The sequence below is a fragment of the Phyllobates terribilis genome, unplaced genomic scaffold (genome assembly GCF_046119375.1).
Source record: "Phyllobates terribilis strain yellow unplaced genomic scaffold, ASM4611937v1 Scaffold_11__3_contigs__length_659146591, whole genome shotgun sequence".
NCBI lineage: Eukaryota > Metazoa > Chordata > Amphibia > Anura > Dendrobatidae > Phyllobates > Phyllobates terribilis.
Genome location: NW_027362771.1, coordinates 104,154,462 through 104,178,336, shown reverse-complemented (window position 1 = coordinate 104,178,336; position 23,875 = coordinate 104,154,462). Strand labels below are relative to the sequence as shown.

The following is a 23,875-nucleotide window of genomic DNA, read 5'->3' as shown; positions in this document are numbered from 1 at the left end:
GTGTGCTGTAACACTGAGAAATAGACAATACATAACCACAGTGTGTGCTGTAACACTGAGAAACAGACAATACACAACCACAGTGTGTGCTGTAACACTGAGAAACAGACAATACACAACCACAGTGTGTGCTGTAACACTGAGAAACAGACAATACACAACCACAGTGTGTGCTGTAACACTGAGAAACAGACAATACACAACCACAGTGTGTGCTGTAACACTGAGAAACAGACAATACACAACCACAGTGTGTGCTGTAACATTGAGAAACAGACAATACACAACCACAGTGTGTGCTGTAACATGGAGAAACAGACAATACACAACCACAGTGTGTGCTGTAACACTGAGAAACAGACAATACACAACCACAGTGTGTGCTGTAAAACTGAGAAACAGACAATACACAACCACAGTGTGTGCTGTAACATGGAGAAACAGACAATACACAACCACAGTGTGTGCTGTAAGACTGAGAAACAGACAATACACAACCACAGTGTGTGCTGTAAGACTGAGAAACAGACAATACACAACCACAGTGTGTGCTGTAAGACTGAGAAACAGACAATACACAACCACAGTGTGTGCTGTAACACTGAGAAATAGACAATACACAACCACAGTGTGTGCTGTAACACTGAGAAATAGACAATACACAACCACAGTGTGTGCTGTAACACTGAGAAACAGACAATACACAACCACAGTGTGTGCTGTAACACTGAGAAACAGACAATACACAACCACAGTGTGTGCTGTAACACTGAGAACCAGACAATACACAACCACAGTGTGTGCTGTAACACTGAGAAACAGACAATACACAACCACAGTGTGTGCTGTAACACTGAGAAACAGACAATACACAACCACAGTGTGTGCTGTAACACTGAGAAACAGACAATACACAACCACAGTGTGTGCTGTAACACTGAGAAACAGACAATACACAACCACAGTGTGTGCTGTAACACTGAGAAACAGACAATACACAACCACAGTGTGTGCTGTAACACTGAGAAATAGACAATACACAACCACAGTGTGTGCTGTAACACTGAGAAACAGACAATACACAACCACAGTGTGTGCTGTAACACTGAGAAACAGACAATACACAACCACAGTGTGTGCTGTAACACGGAGAAACAGACAATACACAACCACAGTGTGTGCTGTAACACTGAGAAACAGACAATACACAACCACAGTGTGTGCTGTAACATGGAGAAACAGACAATACACAACCACAGTGTGTGCTGTAACATGGAGAAACAGACAATACACAACCACAGTGTGTGCTGTAAAACTGAGAAACAGACAATACACAACCACAGTGTGTGCTGTAACATGGAGAAACAGACAATACACAACCACAGTGTGTGCTGTAAGACTGAGAAACAGACAATACACAACCACAGTGTGTGCTGTAAGACTGAGAAACAGACAATACACAACCACAGTGTGTGCTGTAACACTGAGAAATAGACAATACATAACCACAGTGTGTGCTGTAACACTGAGAAACAGACAATACACAACCACAGTGTGTGCTGTAACACTGAGAAATAGACAATACACAACCACAGTGTGTGCTGTAACACTGAGAAACAGACAATACACAACCACAGTGTGTGCTGTAACACTGAGAAACAGACAATACACAACCACAGTGTGTGCTGTAACACGGAGAAATAGACAATACACAACCACAGTGTGTGCTGTAACACTGAGAAACAGACAATACACAACCACAGTGTGTGCTGTAACACTGAGAAACAGACAATACACAACCACAGTGTGTGCTGTAACAGAGAAACAGACAATACACAACCACAGTGTGTGCTGTAACAGAGAAACAGACAATACACAACCACAGTGTGTGCTGTAACACTGAGAAATAGACAATACACAACCACAGTGTGTGCTGTAACACTGAGAAACAGACAATACACAACCACAGTGTGTGCTGTAACACTGAGAAACAGACAATACACAACCACAGTGTGTGCTGTAACATTGAGAAACAGACAATACACAACCACAGTGTGTGCTGTAACATTGAGAAACAGACAATACACAATCACAGTGTGTGCTGTAGCACTGAGAAACAGACAATACACAACCACAGTGTGTGCTGTAACACTGAGAAACAGACAATACACAACCACAGTGTGTGCTGTAACACTGAGAAACAGACAATACACAACCACAGTGTGTGCTGTAACACTGAGAAACAGACAATACACAACCACAGTGTGTGCTGTAACACTGAGAAACAGACAATACACAACCACAGTGTGTGCTGTAACACTGAGAAACAGACAATACACAACCACAGTGTGTGCTGTAACACTGAGAAACAGACAAGACACAACCACAGTGTGTGCTGTAACACTGAGAAAGAGACAATACACAACCACAGTGTGTGCTGTAACACTGAGAAACAGACAATACACAACCACAGTGTGTGCTGTAACACTGAGAAATAGACAATACACAACCACAGTGTGTGCTGTAACACTGAGAAACAGACAATACACAACCAGTGTGTGCTGTAACACTGAGAAACAGACAATACACAACCACAGTGTGTGCTGTAACACTGAGAAACAGACAATACACAACCACAGTGTGTGCTGTAACATTGAGAAATAGACAATACACAACCACAGTGTGTGCTGTAACACTGAGAAACAGACAATACACAACCACAGTGTGTGCTGTAACACTGAGAAACAGACAATACACAATCACAGTGTGTGCTGTAACACTGAGAAACAGACAATACACAACCACAGTGTGTGCTGTAACACTGAGAAACAGACAATACACAACCACAGTGTGTGCTGTAACACTGAGAAACAGACAATACACAACCACAGTGTGTGCTGTAACACTGAGAAACAGACAATACACAACCACAGTGTGTGCTGTAACACTGAGAAACAGACAAGACACAACCACAGTGTGTGCTGTAACACTGAGAAACAGACAATACACAACCACAGTGTGTGCTGTAACACTGAGAAATAGACAATACACAACCACAGTGTGTGCTGTAACACTGAGAAACAGACAATACACAACCACAGTGTGTGCTGTAACATTGAGAAACAGACAATACACAACCACAGTGTGTGCTGTAACATGGAGAAACAGACAATACACAACCACAGTGTGTGCTGTAACATGGAGAAACAGACAATACACAACCACAGTGTGTGCTGTAACATTGAGAAATAGACAATACACAACCACAGTGTGTGCTAACACTTCAATGATGCAGCCAAGTAATCCGGAGAGCCATACAAGATGTCCTAGCCCGTCTTCTTCGGTAGGTCTCTGTGCACATTGTCATCATGGCTTTTGTTTCTGCAGTAGTCAGGGCTAGAATAACAAATCCCTGATGTTTTCTAACAGATCCTATATGATCATAAAGGATTCCATTGATTTAGAACGGAATCATTAATTTTTTTTAAATTATGGGATGGAATAGTACAAGACTAATGCGCTATTCATAACATCAGGGGAAACATGAACTTGATTGAAAATACTGAGAATTTTTTGCCTATTGTAATAAAAATCCTTTTTTTTTCTCCAACGCAAAAGTTGCAACCCCCCCATCAGGATTATTTAATAAAATAATGCAAATAATCTAATTACACTAGACAAAAATATTGTTAGTAGGAGATATGGCTGACACTTGGTTAAGGATATACTAAGCTCATAATTGATAGTTGTAACATCCCTGGCGGCATGCTTGCATGGTGCACCACCTCCCACCATGCAAGACCGCAATCTTACCTGTCAGTCCATGCTGCACTCTTTGTTTTACTACCTGCTGTGTCCATGTCTCTTGTCTGATTGCTTAGGGCATCGGTGCGGCTTTCTGCTTGTTTCCTATAGCTACTGTGTGCACAGTCCTAATGCGTCCCCAGCCTATTGCTTGAGTCACTGGATACTTAAACCCCCTCCACCCAGTAGGAGGTGCCTGAGCAACACTTTCCTACAGTCTGTGTTCTGTGCAACTGTTAGTTGCCAAGTCCTGTCCTGACTGTAGTCTGTCCGCCACCCTTGGGGCTGAGTACCCAGGGCCTCTACCTGTTACTTCTAGTCTGCTTCCACCACCCTGGGGGTCGAGTACCCAGGGCCGCTACCTGTATCTCTGACTTCTTGTCTGTTTCCGCCACCCTGGGGGCTGAGTTCCCAGGCTCGTTCCTGTATCTTGTTCCCGGTTCAGTTCCTGTCTGAACAGTGTCCTAGCCCGTTACCTGTTTGTCTCTATGTCCGAATCTTCTCTTTTCCTGCAGTGCCTGAACCTGCACCTAACTCCAACTCGTTGTCTCTGTACTTCTGTTTGTGAGTTTTGTGTCCACTCGCTACTTCATTGTAAGTACCTTGTGTGTATCTGGTTCTGTTTGTCCCTTTTCTCTTCCTCCGTATCTACCTCCTGTGTTCTAACCATCTTCCTGTATTTTCCAGTCTGTTCCATGTGAACAGAGCCCTGTCCTGTCTGCCTGCACCTTCTGCTCTGTTCCGCTCTGCTCGTTCACTCCACCTGCGGTTCCGCTCTGCTCGTTCACTGCACCTGCGGTTCCGCTCTGCTTGTTCTCCGCCACGGCGGTTCCGCTTCGCTCTGCTTGTTCACCGCACCTGCGGTTCCGCTCCGCTCTGCTTGTTCACCGCTCTGGCGGTTTTGCTCTGCTTGTTCACCGTATCTGCGGTTTCGCTCTGCTCTGCTGTCCACCGCACCTGCGGCTCTGTTCCTGTATCCCAGTCTGTACTGGTCCCTATCCTACCTACGTTCCTACTTGCTCCGCTGTGCTTGTTCACCGCACCTGCGGTTTTGCTCCGCTCTGCTTGTTCACCACACCTGCGGCTTTGCTCCGCTCTGCTTGTTCACCGTACCTGCGGTTTTGCTCCGCTCTGCTCGCTCACTGCACTTGCGTTTTTGCTCCACTCTGCTTGTTTACCGCATCTGCGGTTCCGCTCCGCTTGTTCACCGCTCTGGCAGTTTTTCGCCGCTCTACATGTTCACCGCATCTGCGGTTTCGCCCTGCTCTGTTTGCTCACCGCTCCGGCAGTTCTGCTCCGCTTGTTCACCGCTCTGGCAGTTTTTCGCCGCTCTGCATGTTCACCGCATCTGCGGTTTCGCCCTGCTCTGTTTGCTCACCGCTCCGGCGGTTCTGCTCTGCTTGTTCACCGCATCTGCGGTTTCGCTCTGCTCTGCTGTCCACCGCACCTGCGGCTCTGTTCCTGTATCCCAGTCTGTACTGGTCCCTATCCTACCTACGTTCCTACTTGCCAGTGCCCACTTGTCTGCATGCCAGCCGTGCCTGCCAGTGCCCACCTGTCTGCATACCAGCCGTGTCTGTCAATATCCACCTGTCTGCATACCAGCCGTGCCTGCCAGTACCCACCAGTCAATATGCCAGTTTAACCTGCCTGTTCCTGCATTCCCCGGTGTGGGTCAACAGCTGTGACCAGGGTCTGACCTGGAGTAGCACCTGGTCCCTCTGCTCGGTTCCTCCCTGGTTCACGGAGTCGACTGAGCCGCCATGCGACCTTGGTTGGATCGGGTTGATACTTAGTTACTGTAACGGGTCTGGGAGGCGGAACCTCTGGGCTACAATACAAGGGGGCGGTCCTTGTAAAGGAGCGGGTGGCGACCAGGCAGGTAGTCACAGGAGGTGACCAGGACAGTCTCTGGGTGTACGGGCTGGAGGACACGGCAAGTGATCGGGGCAGTCTCTGGATAAAGGGTAGGTACGACCTGTGATGGCTGAACCTCCAGGTAGGCTAGCAAGGCAGATGAAGAATGTGTGCTCCCAGGTGAGCAAGCGAGAGTCTCTGGAATAGCAGGTGGTCACAGCACGTGACGGCGGAGCCTCCAGGTAGGCAAGCAGGCAGGTAACGGAGAAGCGCTCCCAGGTGAGCGGGCAAGAGTCTCAGGAATAGCTGGTGGTCACAGCACGTGACAGCGGAGCCTCCGGGCAGGCAAGCAGGCAGGTAGCGGAGAAGCGCTCCCAGGTGAGCGGGCAAGAGTCTGGAGTAGCTGGTGGTCACAGCACGTGACAGCGGAGCCTCCGGGCTGGCAAGCAGGCAGGTAACGGAGAAGCGCTCCCAGGTGAGCGGGCAAGCTGGTCCATAGACAGACTGACCGGAGTTGTAAGGCAGACCGTCGGACCTCAGGCAAGCAGGCAGGTAGCTGAGGTGCGCTCCCAGGTGAGCGGGCAGGCTGGTCCTTAGACAGACTGACAGGAGTAGTAAGGCAGACCGTCGGACCTCAGGCTAGCAGACAGGTAGCAAGTAATCAGGCAGGAATCTGACAGGTAACTGGCAGGTAACTGGCAACGGGACCTGAGGGCTGAAGCACAGGTGAGACACAGGTGCAAACAACATTGCTCGGGCACCTCCATTTTGGAGGAGGTGCCTTATATATGATGAAGTCCTCCGGCCATTGGCCGGGGACTCCTTAGGACGGCGCGCGCGGCCCCTTTAAGAGGAGGGGAGCGCGCGCGTGCGCGCGCGTGCCCTAAGCACCGGGGCCGGGAAGGAGCGCGCGCTGAGAGCAGAGCGGGAGGAGGACGCCGGGAAGGAGCGCGCGCTGACAGCAGAGCGGGAGAGGGACGCCGGGCACGGGGCAGAGCGGTGAGGGGAGCAGCGTCCCTGCCTAACAGAGGGCAGGGACGCCGGCACTACAGTACCCCCCCCTTTAGGCCCCCCCTTTTTTAGGCCAGACAGAAATTTAGCTAGGATGAGAGGGGCATGGATGTTCTCCCGGGGCTCCCACGTTCTCTCCTCAGGACCAAACCCCTTCCAATCTACCAGAAAAAAAGGTCTTTCCTTTTACCCTTTTGGTGGCAAGAATGTTCTCTACCTCAAACTCGTCCTCAGCAGAAACCGGAGCAGGAGGCGTACCTGTAGACTTGGAAAAAGAGTTAAGTACCACAGGTTTGAGGAGAGATACATGGAAGGAGTTAGGGATCCGTAAGTTGGCCGGGAGTTTCAATTTCTAGGCCACCGGGTTGATCTGACTGGTGACCTCCAGAGGTCCGATGAACCGAGGCCCTAACTTGTAAGAGGGTATCTTGAGTCGAACATATTTAGATGAGAGCCAGACCTTATCTCCTGGACGAAATTGAGGAGGATCCAGGCGTTTTTTGTCAGCGTGTCTTTTCATCCGCTCGGACGACTGAAGGAGTGCGGATCGGGTACTCTCCCAAATGGAGGAAAATTTGCTAACGAGAGATTCCGCAGCCGGGTTGTCCACCGAGGTGGAGACAGGAAAAGGAATCCGAGGATGCTGACCAAAGACTACAAAAAACGGGGATTTGGAGGAGGATTCGCTCTCGTGATTATTGTAAGAGAACTCGGCCCATGGTAGGAGATCCACCCAGTCAGAATGGTGGGCATTAACGAAGTGCCGGAGGTAACTGGTCAGGTTCTGATTGATCCGCTCCACTTGACCATTGGACTGTGGGTGGTAAGCGGAAGAGAAGTCCAGGGTGACGTCTAGTAGTTTACAAGTGGCTCTCCAGAAGCGTGAGGTGAACTGTACCCCACGATCCGACACGATGTGGAGGGGCAGGCCATGAAGACGGAAGATGTGACGAATAAAGTCTCTAGCTAGCTCGGGTGCAGACGGAAGTCCTGGCAGGGGAACGAAATGAGCCATCTTGGAGAAGCGGTCAGCGACCACCCAAATGACCGTACAACCGGCAGAGAGTGGGAGGTCAGTTATGAAGTCCATTGCAATATGCTGCCAGGGGGCAGCAGGTACTGGGAGCGGAAGGAGGCGACCGGCTGGCAGATGTCTCGGAACCTTGTTGCGGGCGCAGGACACACAGGCAGAAACAAAGTCTATTACATCCTTGTGCAGGGTAGGCCACCAGTAGTGCCGGGAAATAAGCTGGAGGGTCTTCTTCTGACCAGCGTGGCCAGCCAGTTTAGACGAGTGACCCCAGTGAAGGATCTTCTCCCGATCAGGTACTGATACGAACGTCTTTCCGGGAGGGAGACGATTTAGACTCACGGGAGCCACCTGCATTACTCTGGCGGGATCGATGATGTGTTTCGGATCTTCCTCGAGATCAGATACCAGAAAGGATCGAGACAAGGCGTCCGCCTTGACGTTTTTGTCAGCCGGGCGAAAATGAAGGACAAAATCAAAACGAGCAAAAAACAAGGACCACCGGGCTTGGCGCGGGTTAAGTCTCTGGGCATGCTGGAGGTAAGCCAAGTTCTTGTGGTCAGTGTAAATTATTACCGGGTGAAGAGCCCCCTCAAGCAGGTAACGCCACTCCTCCAATGCCAGTTTGATGGCCAATAACTCTCGATCTCCTATGGAATAATTGCGCTCTGAGGAGGAGAAGAGTTTAGAGAAGAAGCCGCAAGTTACCATCCTCCCGGAAGAAGATTTTTGAGTAAGTACCGCTCCAGCTCCAGAGGAGGAGGCGTCCACTTCCAGGAAGAACTGCTTGTTGCCGTCCGGGCGATGCAGCACCGGGGCGGAAGAGAAGGCCTGTTTTAAGGAAAGAAAGGCTTCTTCTGCTTCGGGCGGCCACTCTTTGGGATTAGTACCCTTACGGGTGAGCGCGGAAATTGGGGCAGTCCGGGAAGAGAAGTGTGGTATGAAGAGGCGGTAGTAGTTGGCGAAGCCCAGGAACCGCTGAATGGCCTTCAACCCCTCCGGTCGGGGCCATTTCTCGATGGCAGACAGTTTCTCTGGATCCATTCGTAGGCCGGTCTGAGAAATAATGTAGCCCAAAAACGGAAGCGAGGTCTGCTCAAAGAGGCACTTCTCGTATTTAGCGAAGAGGTGATTCTGCCTGAGCCTGAGCAGGACCTGACGAACGTCCCTTCGGTGAGTCTGGAGATCCGGAGAGAAGACCAAGATGTCGTCCAGGTACACCACTACGCAGGAGTAGAGAAGGTCCCGGAAGATGTCATTGACCAACTCTTGAAAGACGGCAGGAGCGTTACAGAGACCAAAGGGCATTACCAGGTATTCATAGTGGCCGTCCCGGGTGTTGAATGCCGTCTTCCATTCATCCCCTTGACGGATACGAACCAGGTTGTACGCCCCACGGAGGTCTAGTTTGGTGAAGATTCTAGCCCCCCTCAGACGATCAAATAATTCTGGAATGAGCGGAAGGGGGTACTTATTCTTCACCGTGATCTGGTTTAGGCCTCTATAGTCTATACAGGGACGGAGAGAGCCGTCCTTCTTTTTGACGAAAAAGAAGCCTGCTCCCGCCGGGGAGGTAGATTTCCGGATGAATCCCCTGGCCAGATTCTCCTCAATATATTCGGACATCGACCGGGTCTCAGCAGCGGATAAAGGATAAATATGCCCACGGGGAGGAGTAGTACCGGGTAACAGGTCGATGGGACAGTCGTATGGTCTATGAGGGGGTAATGTCTCTGCCTCCTTTTTATTAAAGACATCAGCATAAGACCAATAAGGAATTGGAAGTCCAGGTAGATTAGCTGGGGTAGGAGAGGGACGGACGGGATGGACGGGAACCAGGCAGGTCTTATGACAGTCTTGTCCCCAGCGAAGGACTTCTCCGGTTTGCCAGTCAAGCACGGGTGCATGTTTCTGGAGCCAAGGCAGACCTAGCAAGAGGGCGTGAGAGAGTCCAGGCAGAACATGAAAGGAGATACTTTCAGAATGCAGCATTCCCACCTGCAGAGTAATGGATTCGGTGATGAGTTGGATGGGGCGTGGTAAGAGCCCCCCATCCACGGCAGCCACAGACAAGGGTACAGCCAGAGGTTTGGTGGGGATGCGGTATTTCTCTACCAGGGACTGTGAAATAAGATTCCCGGCTGCTCCAGAGTCCAGTTGGGCTAGTTCGAAATAACGGTTCTCCCCGTAGACGATTGAAACTGACAACAGCAGGGCTGGAGAGGATTTATTCTTGTCTAGGTGGACCTCTCTGAGCGAACCTAGACACAGGCGTTTCCCGACCTCTCCGGGCAGGCACGGATCCGGTGCTCGTTACTGCCACAGTAGAAGCAGGTCCCCTCGGCACGGCGTAAGTCCTGACGGGTCTTGACCATCTTGGTCTGGTCGACCTGCATAGGCTCAGGAGGGTGTACCTGGTTAGAGACAGAAGGAGTGACGGGTTTCTGAAAAGTAGGAGCTAGACGTGGTAACCTCCTCTCACGGGTGACCTCTCTGGCACGCTCCTGGAACCGTAGGTCAATCCGGGTGGCAAGAGTTATTAAGTCATCGAGAGTGGTAGGAATGTCCCGACCGGCAAGTTCATCTTTAATACGGCCGGACAGACCCTCCCAGAAGACGGAAACCAGAGCGTCGTTATCCCAGGCCAGCTCCGAGGCAAGGGTACGGAACCGTATGGCATATTGGCCCACGGTGAGACTCTCCTGACGGAGGCGTAGCAACGATGATGCAGATGAGGTCTTCCGTCCGGGTTCGTCGAAGACTTTCCGGAAAGCCGTGAGAAAAGCAGGCAAGTTGAACACCAGGGGGTCTCCTCTCTCCCATAGAGGATTTAGCCAGGCCAGGGCCTCCCCGGTGAGATGGGACATGATGAAGGCAATTTTGGCCCGGTCGGAGTTAAACTGGTGGGACAAAAGTTCAAAGTGCAGGGTGCACTGATTTCAGAAGCCCCGAGCCTGGACGGAGTCGCCTCCGAAGCGAGGAGGTGCAGAAATCCGGGGTCCGGGGTAGGATACCATGGTATTAGTGGGCAGCGGAGCTGCCGGATTGCAAGATATGGCACTGGCGGAGGTTGTTGGTGGATCAGACAGAGTGTTCAGGCGAGTATTGACATTCCGCAGGTGACCCAGGATGGACTCCTGTTGGGACCTCTGACGGGACAGTTCAAGACAGAGGTCCGAGAGCGAGGGAGCTTGGGTGCCACCGGGTTCCATGGCCCGAGCAAACTGTAACGGGTCTGGGAGGCGGAACCTCTGGGCTACAATACAAGGGGGCGGTCCTTGTAAAGGAGCGGGTGGCGACCAGGCAGGTAGTCACAGGAGGTGACCAGGACAGTCTCTGGGTGTACGGGCTGGAGGACACGGCAAGTGATCGGGGCAGTCTCTGGATAAAGGGTAGGTACGACCTGTGATGGCTGAACCTCCAGGTAGGCTAGCAAGGCAGATGAAGAATGTGTGCTCCCAGGTGTGCAAGCGAGAGTCTCTGGAATAGCAGGTGGTCACAGCACGTGACGGCAGAGCCTCCAGGTAGGCAAGCAGGCAGGTAACGGAGAAGCGCTCCCAGGTGAGCGGGCAAGAGTCTCAGGAATAGCTGGTGGTCACAGCACGTGACAGCGGAGCCTTCGGGCAGGCAAGCAGGCAGGTAGCGGAGAAGCGCTCCCAGGTGAGCGGGCAAGAGTCTGGAGTAGCTGGTGGTCACAGCACGTGACAGCGGAGCCTCCGGGCAGGCAAGCAGGCAGGTAGCGGAGAAGCGCTCCCAGGTGAGCGGGCAAGAGTCTGGAGTAGCTGGTGGTCACAGCACGTGACAGCGGAGCCTCCGGGCTGGCAAGCAGGCAGGTAACGGAGAAGCGCTCCCAGGTGAGCGGGCAAGCTGGTCCATAGACAGACTGACCGGAGTTGTAAGGCAGACCGTCGGACCTCAGGCAAGCAGGCAGGTAGCTGAGGTGCGCTCCCAGGTGAGCGGGCAGGCTGGTCCTTAGACAGACTGACAGGAGTAGTAAGGCAGACCGTCGGACCTCAGGCTAGCAGACAGGTAGCAAGTAATCAGGCAGGAATCTGACAGGTAACTGGCAGGTAACTGGCAACGGGACCTGAGGGCTGAAGCACAGGTGAGACACAGGTGCAAACAACATTGCTCGGGCACCTCCATTTTGGAGGAGGTGCCTTATATATGATGAAGTCCTCCGGCCATTGGCCGGGGACTCCTTAGGACGGCGCACGCGGCCCCTTTAAGAGGAGGGGAGCGCGCGCGCGCGTGCCCTAAGCACCGGGGCCGGGAAGGAGCGCGCGCTGAGAGCAGAGCGGGAGGAGGACGCCGGGAAGGAGCGCGCGCTGACAGCAGAGCGGGAGAGGGACGCCGGGCACGGGGCAGAGCGGTGAGGGGAGCAGCGTCCCTGCCTAACAGAGGGCAGGGACGCCGGCACTACAGTTACGCCCCTCCAGGCACTCCTCGGTTCATGGTACAATCACGCTCAAGCCAGTCAGTCCGGGCGTGAGCGTAACAATAGTCATGTACTGATCTAGTGAATCATTTGGATCCTTATGGCTAATACTGTACAGATCTACCTCAACTTTATCAGCTTCTTACACTTGCATAGGGAGGATCCCCGACAAAACTTTTTATGTCTTATGCAGGGTAGCATTAGGGCTTATTTTTGGTCCGAGCGCAATTCCTAAAAAAACACAAGCAGTACTCATGATGAGACTCACCCAGTCAAGTCTATGGATGCATAAAAGAATCAGAAGCCACAGTATAACGTGATTTTTATGGATACATTTCAGTTCTGTAACATAGGATTCTGTAAATAACAGCTGCTGCTGTAAAAATCGGATTGTATACGGATGACAAGTGAGAAAAAAAAAATTGTGCTACTTTTCCGGATACAACTCATTATACTCTCGTGTGAACCTACCCTTATAGTAAAAAAAGGCATCAAGGACTACAACCCCAGTGTCACACATAATGGTAGCATCATCACACAGAAAACATAGTGAAATTGGTAGATGTTGCAAATGAAGGTCTCTGCTCTTTGCCTGAAAATACTTTTTTAAAGGACACAAGTGGACAGTGTTTGCTTTTTGTTTTATTCCCTCGGTTCCTTTGAGTATTCCGGTTTTTGCTATTTTTAAATCTGCCATACAGTTCCTGAGATATGGGTCTTTTTATTTAGTGCTAATGTTTATGGTCTTTACAAGGGGGCGTGGCTCACAGGATTCTCAGGGGCGTGTCATTAAGCCGTTCTGCATAGCTGCCCTTAGAGCCACGCCCCCTTGGAAAAGACCATAAAAATTAGCAATAAATAAAAAGGTGTTATGCACACGCCCGGACTGACTGGCGTGTGCGGGTGTTGTGGTTCCACTGGACCATGGACCGGAGAGTGCCTGGAGGGGCGTGACTAAGTATCTGGCCGATCCGACCAAGGTGGCACGACGGCATACGACGCCAGTGCACCAGGGAGAAACCGGGCAGAGGGACCAGGTGCTACTCCAGGTCAAACTCCGGACACGGGGGTTGACCCACACTGGGATTACTGGAACAGGCAGGTTAGGCTGGCACAGACTGGTGGATGTAAGCAAACACGGCAGGTATGCAGATGGGTGGATACAGGAGAGTATGCAGGCAGGGAGGTACTGGCCGAAAGGACGGGCTGGAGCACAGAAAGGTTAAGACCCAGTACAGACTGGGTCACAGAACCGCAGATGCGGTAGACAACCACAGCAGAGAGGGAACGCCCGAAGCGGTGGGCAAGAACAGAGCAGGACGGGGCTGCAGGAGCAGCGAGCACAAGCAGGGCAGGACAGGACTGCCGGAGCAGCAGGCAGAAGCAGGGCAGGACAGGACAGGACTGCCGGAGCAGCGGGCAGAAGCAGGGCAGGACAGGACTGCCGGAGCAGCGGGCAGAAGCAGGGCAGGACAGGACTGCCGGAGCAGTGAGCAAAAGGGTCAGAGCGGAGCAAGGCTGCCGGAGCAGTGAGCAAAAGGGTCAGAGCGGAGCAAGGCTGCCGGAGCAGTGAGCAAGGAGTCAGAGCAGGACGGACAGGGCTCTGTTCACACGGAACAGACAGGAAGGGAAAGGCAGAGCCAGATACCCACAGGGTATTTGCAGTGAAGTAGCAAGTGGACCACAAACTCACAAACGGGAGTACAGAGACAACAAGCAGGAGTTAGGTACGAGTTCAGACTCTGCAGAAAAAGGAAAGGAACGGACATAGAGGCAAAACAGGTAAAGGATAGGAGAGAGTTCAGACTGGAACTGAGTGTACGGAAGAGACCGACACTGCAGCGGGATACAGGAGCGGGTCTGGGAATACGGCCCCCAGAGAGGCGGGACGAACAGGCAAGGAGCGTGTTCAGACAGGACAGACAAGATACAGGAGCGGGTCTAGGTAATCGGCCCCTAGAAGGCGGGAGGAACAGGCTAGGAGCGAGTTCAGACTCTGCAGAAAGATGCAGAAAACAGACAGAGGGAAAAGGGAGACAAGGTTAAAGTAGAAACGAGGCACAGACAACAGGGAACAGAGGAACGGGAACAGAAACAGCAAGGCAGGAACACAAACAGGACTCTGTTCAGACGGGAACAGATACCGCAAGGCAGGAACACAAACAGAACTCTGTTCAGACGGGAACAGATACCGCAAGGCAGGAACACAAACAGGACTCTGTTCAGACGGGAACAGATACCGCAAGGCAGGGACACAAACAGGACTCTGTTCAGACGGGAACAGATACCGCAAGGCAGGAACACAAACAGGACTCTGTTCAGACGGGAACAGATACCGCAAGGCAGGGACACAAACAGGACTCTGTTCAGACGGGAACAGATACCGCAAGGCAGGGACACAAACAGGACTCTGTTCAGACGGGAACAGATACCGCAAGGCAGGGACACAAACAGGACTCTGTTCAGACGGGAACAGATACCGCAAGGCAGGGACACAAACAGGACTCTGTTCAGACGGGAACAGATACCGCAAGGCAGAGACACAAACAGGACTCTGTTCAGACGGGAACAGATACCGCAAGGCACAGACAGGCAGATCTAGGAATACGGCCCCTAGAAGGCGAAAGAACAGGCAAGAAGCGTGTTCACAAGAACAGACCACAGTTCAGACACAGAACTGGAAAACAGGATAGGACCTAGCATGTCAGAGACAAGACAAAAAAAAAAAAAGCCAACTGACAGGACACAATGCTCAGGCGCCATCTTGAGGAAGAAGGTGGTATAAATACCCAAAGATGGACAGCAATAGGCTGAAGGTGCAACAGGGGCGTGTCCGCAGCAGGTACAAGAAACAGGAAGTTCAGCGGGCGTCGCCCTATGCAGCCAAAACAGACAAACAGACAGCAAGGAGGGAAGCCAGAGAGACATTCTGGACAGGAGATCAAGTGCGCGCTCTTGCACAGTGGGAGATGGACCACCATGCAAGGACGCCGCCAGGTATGTTACAAAAGGCCCTAGTCTCGAGAACAACATGGCAGATTTTAAAAAAAATAATATTCAGGGGAGCAGCGGGGATAAATGAAGAGCAAAAACTGCCCACTTTTGATCTGGTGTAAGGTCTTCTTAAAAGCCTCAGTCAGACATCACTAATTTTTCGTGTATGTAAAAACATAGACCGCTGTTCATCAGTGTTTTGGATCCGAGTTTCAGCAGTGTTTGGTCAGTGTGACAGTATTCACCATCAGTGATAAAAAGAAATAAATTGCAAAGCTTCTATTCAGGACAATGTCGGTGACAGACAGCACACGGACTGCGCAGCGATGGCAATGAGAGCCGTCAGTGATTTTCACAGCCCCACAGACTTGTTATAGGTCATCTCTGATCCAGTCTTTATGGGCTGAGTAGAGAACTCCAGGAGCGCACAAAAAAACACTTCCTTCATGTAACCTGCAGGAGCCATCCAAAGCATTTACAAGAAAATATCAGCCCTATGTGTCAAGATGTTTATGGACTTAAACCGGGAGGAGAGCAAATGTGTGGAAAACAAAGATGGTTCTCCATAGAAGCAGGTAACTAGTAAATGTCTTACTAACTTCATGATAAAAAGAATCCTTTTATTCTAGAGGATTTGCTATGCTCTTTGCAGTACAATTGCTTTCTGTCTTTGTGCCATATAATGAGCACATGACTTTATGGTTCATTCACATGTAGCATTTCAATCACATTTTTCACTTGATTTCTTTGCAAAATGTTTTTCAGATTTCCATACAATTTTTAAAGGGAGTTTGCCACCCCCAATATTCAGTTTCAGGACTCATTCAGACGAGCATATAAATCGGACATGTGCTATCTGATTTTTAATCGGACATCACACTCAGGGCCGGCGTCAGTACCCGGGCCCTGGACCATCAGGGGGGCCCACTCGTTGTCGGGGCCCGGGCCGCTTCCCCGGCATCTGTGCAGGGCTGCCTGTGCTGTTCAAGCCCTGCTCTGCTACATGCAGCAGCAGTGTGCGGTCAGTGTGCTGCTGCTCCACCAATCAGGCCCAGTGCTGTCACTTTCCAGACATGGTCGCGCGCTGTGCGGCTGTGTCTGGTAGTAATGACACGCAGGGGCGACACTGCTCCTTTAATTGTGCTTGTGTGTCGCACCTGCCGCGTCATTACTACCAGACACAGCCGCACAGCACGCGGCCATGTCTGGAAAGTGACAGCACTGGGCCTGATTGGTGGAGCAGCAGCACACTGACCGCACACTGCTGCTGCATGTAGCAGAGCAGGGCTTGAACAGCACAGGCAGCCCTGCACAGATGCCGGGGAAGCGGCCCGGGCCCTGACGGCGAGTGGGCCCCCCTGATGGTCCAGGGCCATGTGACACGCCTGAGGCCCTGCACTGCCACATGACTGAGGAGCTAGACGGGACACAGGCCAGGGGGCAGGTGAGCGAGCTTCCCCAATCCCCATCTAAAAAATATTTCTTATGTGTGTGTGCATGTATGATGTGCATGTATGATGTGAATGTCTGTGTATGTCAGTGTGTATGACTGTGTATATATATTTATGTCTGTTTTATAGGTTTTTAAGAATGTGTTCAAATATGTATGTGTATGTATCTGTGCGTGTCTGTGTATTGTGTGTGTGCATGTCTGCGTATTGTGTGTGTGCGTGTCTGTGTATTGTGTGCGTGTGTCTGCGTATTGTGTGTGCGCGTGTCTGCGTATTGTGTGTGCGCGTGTCTGCGTATTGTTTGTGTGCGTGTCTGCATGTCTGCGTACTGTGTGTGTGCATGTCTGCGTATTGTGTGCGTGTCTGCGTATTGTGTGTGCGTGTCTGTGTAGTGTGTGTTTGCATATGTGAAGGATGAGGGGGCTGCCTGGGACCTGTGTTGTATACCTATATTTCTCCGCCGTATCTGTGCATCATGAATCGTGGTATGTGCTAAAGGGGCCCACTGAGACTCTTTCGCCTGGGGCCCACAAAAACCTGGAGCCAGCCCTGATCACACTGACCCATGTTATTCCATAGTGCTGTTCAGAACTTCAGATGAATGATTCCTCTCCTGGCCTGACTGTCCTTGAGGAAGGAAATCACAGCATGCACACAACTTCCATCCGAGCCTCGGATGAGACTCACACATTCAAGTCTATACGTGCGAGACAAAAAAAATCTGATCCCACGCGGACCATCAGAGTGGCATCAGATCTTTACAGGTAGATTTCCATTATAAACGCAGGAAACTATTTGATCATGTACTGTTTTAGTGTAGATGTATGAAAGCCCATCGCACACGGATTTCACAAGGACATAAAAAATGGGAACACAGATAAAAAGTGGCTGAGAAATAGAAAAGGTTGTCCAAGTTTTCTGGATGAAGTCCGAACAAATTTTCATACACTGGCCTGCAAGGGCCTAAAGCTCACACATTTAGTTTAAATTTCCCTTCCTTAATTTAAAAGATAAATAAAAAGGTTTTGTTCTATATGCAAATGAGGGTTTCCCGATGGGCTGTTCCCCACCCTCCATCAGCATGCCCCACCTACCCTTAGCTTGATTGACAGTGCTCACCAGCCCAGAGCAAGTGCTGCCTGAATTGAATCCCCGACCCTGCATGCTCACACTGACATTGTAGTTGTCCAGCGAGCCTATGCACTCGGTGTCAATGTGGGTGCTGTCATCTCTCTCTCCAGTGGCCACCTGCTGCTGTGTGCGTGTGCACTCACTCGCTGGGCTCCTGCAGTGTCAGTGCAGACATGTAGGCACAGGTAATCAATTCAGCAAGCACTCAATCTGGGAAAGTGAGAGCTGTCAATCAAGCAAAGTGGACGTACGTGACTGTCTGGAAATTGGCTGGGATGACCGGTGGCCAGAGCACTTGTGGCCAGGCCATGGTTGCACCAAGGAGCCCTCATTTGCATATGATTTTTTTTCTGAAGGGCTAAAGAAGTCACATCTATACTGCATGTATAATTTTTATAGGAGCTAAGTTGAGCTTTTAGATGACAAACTCCCTTTAAGGGACACTAATTAGAAACTTCAAAGTTTAGTGAAATAAGTTACACCTAGTCATTAAAGAGTTTTGTGACCATAAGAGAACAAGGATGTAGGTTGAATGTAAACAGTAATCAGCCATAATTGTAGAACCACTTCCCTAATATGGACTGCTTAAGAACTTTGAAGATGCCTTGTGGTATTTGGAAGTTTGGCCGCTCTTTTCATTCACATTCAGACCTGGTGAATTTGGAGGCCAAATCAACACTTAGAAGTGTTTATCAAGTTTGTCAAGCCCAAAAAGTTTTTCAATATGTTAAGGAGTATTATCTTGTTGAAAGAGATCACTTCCATAAGGAAAAACCTATCGCCATGAAGCAGTGTACTTGGTCTACTCCAAACTATAGGTAGGTGATACATGTCAACGTAACATCGACGTGAATACCAAGATTTGCCAGCAGCACATTGCCCAGAGCAGCCCAAGGATTCCAGGCTTGATTTGTGCTCATAGAGAAGGGTTCCCCAACTCGAGTCCTCAAGAGCCATCAACGGGTCATGTTTTCAGGATTTCCTTAGTATTGCCCAGGTGATGGAACTCTTGCCTGTCCAGGGGATGCAATAATCACCTGGGCAATACTAAGGAAATCCTGAAAACATGACCTGTTGATGGCTCTTGAGGACTGGAGTTGGAGAACACTGTCATAGAGAATTCCCAAGAATGACCCTGTTACTGATTCAGCAATTGTTGCTTGGACTACTCGATATGAACCATTGAATACCTGACATCTCCTAAGACTTGCTGTTTTGGATGTGCTCTGGCCTAGGCTTATCACAATTAAGGCTTTGTTAAAGTTACTTAGATCCTTGTACTTGACAATTTTTCCTGCTTTCAGCTCCTAGAACTGACTGCTCAGTGCTAACTAATGTATCCCACCTCTGATTTCTCAAGATGATCAATGTTTTTTCCTCCAGTGCAGCAATGAAAAGTGATTGTACATTTGTCATGTGTAGTCCATTCTACCTGGTGCCCTCGGTCTGTCTCCTGCTCCCTCCTCTCCTTAGACAAGTAGTCCAGTGCTCCTTCATTCAACATGGCTGTGCAGTGCTATGGGGAACACAGGGGTTAGTCTGAGCCACACACTGCCTTTTTGTGCTCTGGAGGCATGGTTCAGACTTACCACTGCTCTCTATGCCATTGCTGCGGCCATCTTTGATGTAGTAAGACCCGACCACTGATCTCAGTTGAGAAAGCAGCAGGAGGCAAACGGAGGGCACCAAGTAGGATAGGGGTCTCAAACTCAGCTGGGCATATGGGCCGCACACGGAAAAACATTTAATTTGGGGGGCCGCATTATTTGCATGACAAAGTGACATTTTTAGTGATACCATTTTATTTTCTATACACCTTTTGAACTGGTCCTCATCTTGTAGACATGGTCTCCAGTCCAGTTCCCCCATATTGCAGACACAGTCTCCCGTCCAGTTCCCCCATATTGCAGACACAGTCTCCCGTCCAGTTCCCCCATATTGCAGACACGGTCTCCCGTCCAGGTCCCCCATATTGCAGACATGGTCCCCCCCGTCCAGGTCTCCCATATTGCAGACATGGTCCCCCCCGTCCAGGTCTCCCATCCAGGTCCACCATATTGCAGACATGGTCCCCCATCCAGGTCCATGTTATGTTATACTCATCATTCTATGTCTATGTCAGTACTGAATTAGAATCAGACTTTAATGTCACAGGCAAACTTAAATCTTAAAGGGGTTTTCCGGGAAATAAAAAAAATGAAATAATAAAAATAAAGACGGCGGTAGGCTTACAAAGGTTTGGAGCTTTCTGTATTGCCACAACTCGTCCTGCTCTTGGGTTAGGACAGGTTTTGCGTTTACCAACATGCTGGCAGCCATTTTTAATAAACCTAATAATTGCCCATTAAACAACATGAGCTTATATAAATCATAAAAAAATTTGTCAACTTATTTGTAATAGTGTATTTTTTCATATTCCTTATTTCTCACTGAACCCCTTTAAATATCACTGTTTTTCTTGGATAATTGATATAGGCAGCAGATCATGAAGTGCATTGTGAGAAGGTCTAAAATAAAGAAAAGAATACTTACCATCAGAAATTCTTCTTTCCCTTGCAGCCAGTACCCCTGTATTATAGGAGACCACTATGGTGACGCAATGTCATATGCCTCATCCAATGACTGTTGTGGCATATACGTCATTACAGACCTAATATCACTGTGGCCTAATCAACACCAAAAATAAAGGATATCGATGGGCAAAAATAATACAGACGGTAAGTATATTATATCTTGGAGAAGCCTATTAAAGGCTACAGGGGTGAAATAAGTATGGAATATGTCACCAATTTTCTAAGTAAATATATTTCTAAACGCATTATTACACAGAATTTAATATATGGACATTTATGGTTTGATTTCTTTGCCTGTGTGGATTGGATGGTTTGTTACCGACATCTGGTAAGAATTTCATGTCAATAGCACCTTTAAAAATAGATTTACTTAAAAATTGGTGACGTGTTCAATACTTATTTCGCCCGGTGTATGTACACTTGCAAAGTTGCTTCAGGTCTCCTTTGTAAAAAAAATGTATATCATATGAAAGGTATTTTTTCCATGTATCTACATATTTGGTGATAAATGTATGTGACTGCTGAGGGTCCAACCTCTGCCTCTGGACCAACTACTATTCTAAGGGTTCCAAATTCCCCTGTGTAAATAGTGGTAGTGAAAATGCATGACCATTGCCCCATGCACTTCTATAGGAATATCGGTGGTCATACGTGCGCACTGATTTACGGTTTATTACACTTTACAAGGGATTTAAGGACCATTTACAGAGACCCACCAGTTGACCTAAACAACCTCTGATTGGTAAATATTACTGATCAGCGGTCGCTTCATAGACTGTTTACACAGGCAGACCGCGGTAACAGAGCACGGAGTAACCTATGATAGATCACTCAGTGCACATAGGCTGTGGAGGATGCGCTGCTGAGAACTATGATCTTTTGTACAGCGCACAGGCTCATATCACCCGATGATCGAGCGCTTTGCGCATTCATCAGGTGATCCGCAGCCTGTTTACACTGCAAGATTATTGTAAAATTTAAAATAACCTTTCAATGAAAATGTACCTGGTCTTGGGATGTGGGGGTCCCAGTAGTTGGACCCCCAGCGACAATATTCTTCACCTATTCAGTAAGACAACCCTTTAAATATTGTTATGTAATTTTCAGAAAAGTAGTTTCTGTTAAGACAAAGATATTTATTGATAGTGTAGTGTGTGATATTTTCTGACCAGTTTGTTTCCTTTGTATTGTGCATCATACAGTATGTGCATAGATTTATTTAACCCCGCATCATGGGAAATTACAGTACATTTGTAACCCCATTTGTTTAACAGTTTAATGTGCAATCTTCTTGCAAACAAGCTTTTCATTTCCACCTTAAGTAAAATATATGGACAAGCATTGTTAAAAGCCAGGCACACAGACTAAGGAAATTAAAAAAAAAAAAAAAAAAAAAAAAAAAAGGACATAAATCTCCCCACACAAAAGCTCACGGCCACCGCATGCTCCCATTAACACTGCCTCCATTTACCAAACATTAGCCTAATGGAGTAACTGAAGGAAATCAGATGTGGTCTTTCAATTGCTTTACAGTTCTTCTCAAGGATGTGAAGGAGAGAGTATAAGGGGCAGGATCTTGGTGATATTACGGGCAGTAGTGAATGAGCCTCAGACCTGCAAGGATGGATTCTTTGGTGTGAAGCAGGGAGGTGAGTAGGTGAGGTTGGATGAGAAAACTAGCGAGACAGCGGCGTCTGTTTCATTGAGATAAGTACAGATCTCAGACGGGACACGTCTTTAGACTGCTTGCTGCTTTTGGGGTTGAAATCACAAAGGCGCGCAACGCGTTCCCATTCAGTACCGGTTTCTTCATCCTTTGTCTCAGAGACCAATGCTTCATCTGACGCCCTTTATTGAAGAGACAGAAGGAATGTTAGCAATGTAACGTAGGTACAACGTACAATAGCAGACATTTAGGTCAAGCCTCTGCACAGGACAAAGGGCTCATGCACATGACAGTATTAGTTAACTGTACAGAGCCATAATAGAACACCCATGTAAGCCTGCAAATGCATACAGAGGGGGTATATTTAATCTCAAGGCAGTTATTTTACCCTACAAGCACATCAATATAGTATAGGTGCTGTATGCTGGGAGCCTGTCCTACAACTGTAATGGACTCTGTGGCTCACACTCATCTGCATTTATAAAAATCGGCCCGATGTCGCTCCTGAAAAGTCGGACGAGTGTCATCCGAGTGGAACGCGATTTTTATCAAAAAGCATCAGTATGACATCTGTATGACATGCATGCAATGCGTTTTTAACATTATCTTTTACATACAGTAATTCTCTCTGTCATTTAAAGATGGCTTTCTAAGTAAAGAATCTTAAATACATATTTAGATAGAGATAGTTAAAAATGTGAGTGAGCTATATAATCAGTGCTTTGACTGTGTAGCTTACTGTACATGTATTTAATTAATAAATAAACAAATGAATTAAACAAAAAAATGGCGTGGGCTCCCCTATATTATTCTTAACCATCTGAGGGAAAGCAGACAGCTGGGGGCTGATGTTTATAGTGTGGGAAGAGTGTAATATGCATGGATCTTCCGAGGCTATTAATATAAGCACACAACTGTGTACTTAGCCTTTACTGGTTATTAATAGGACCCCACAAAAAAACTGTGTGTTCTCACGGCGCTAGTGCCAATGTCAGTGAGGTGAATGGACTTCATCTGCTATGAACTCCGCTCACCTTTTTCACATCACCGCAAGGCACTGATGCTGCGCTATTACGTGCAGCTCAGTGTCTAGTCTGAATGGCAGACAGGTGAGGAATATGGTGTTTTATTATTTCGCATTTTTCAATAATAAATTTGTAAAAGAGGGGGGAAAGTATTTTTTTCCCCAAATAAAGGACTTTACTCTGTGTGTTTATTACATTTGACTATGCAGTTAGTAATGGGGGTGTCTTATAGACGCCACTCCATTGCTAACCCCTGAACTTGATGTCAGTGGCCATAAAACAGCTGACATCAATCCCACAACTATTACCGCACCAGGGCAAGTGGGTACCATTACTGGGGCGGCTGAGGGCTGATGTTCTTAGTCTGAGAGAGGGCCAATAACCATGGCCCCTTCCTAGTCTATTAATATCAGCCCGCAGCTGTTTGCCTAGCCTTTGCTGTTTATTAAAAATAGGGGGGACCACGAGTCATTTTTTTGTGGGGTCCACTCTTATTAATAGCCTGGGAAGATCCATGTTTATTACCCCCTTCCCACACTATAAATATCAGCCCTCAGCTGTCCGCTTTCCCTCAGCTGGTTAAGAATAATATGGGGGACCCCACGCCATTTTTTCTTTTATTCTATCTACATCTATTCTGACGGTTTCAAGCTGTGATTTTACTGTACTCAGCTGATGAAATGTCGGTTTTCCTATGAGATGGGAAGGTATAAATCGCACAGCACACGCATGGTCTGTGTGCTGTGCAATTTTTTTCTCGCACACTGAATTGCTTTGGCAAGTCTCGTCCGATATACATGGTCACTCGCAGCATGCTGTGATTTTTTTTCTCCGTGTGATCCGAGCTGAGAAATAGAATCACAGATGAACACAGATCCATTGACAAACATTAGTC

General features: G+C 48.8%; 1 protein-coding gene across 2 annotated transcripts in view; it reads right to left on the bottom strand.

Moving 5' to 3' along the window:
- Positions 1-21,551: 21,551 nt before the first annotated feature.
- Positions 21,552-23,875, bottom strand: part of CLTB (clathrin light chain B) — a 32,194-nt gene continuing 29,870 nt past the window's right edge. For both annotated transcript variants that reach the window (XM_073651389.1, XM_073651390.1), the window contains one exon: positions 21,552-22,137. In XM_073651389.1, coding sequence (XP_073507490.1) covers positions 21,966-22,137 — 172 coding nt within the window. In that variant the 3' untranslated portion in view covers positions 21,552-21,965. The remainder of the gene's footprint in view (positions 22,138-23,875) is intronic.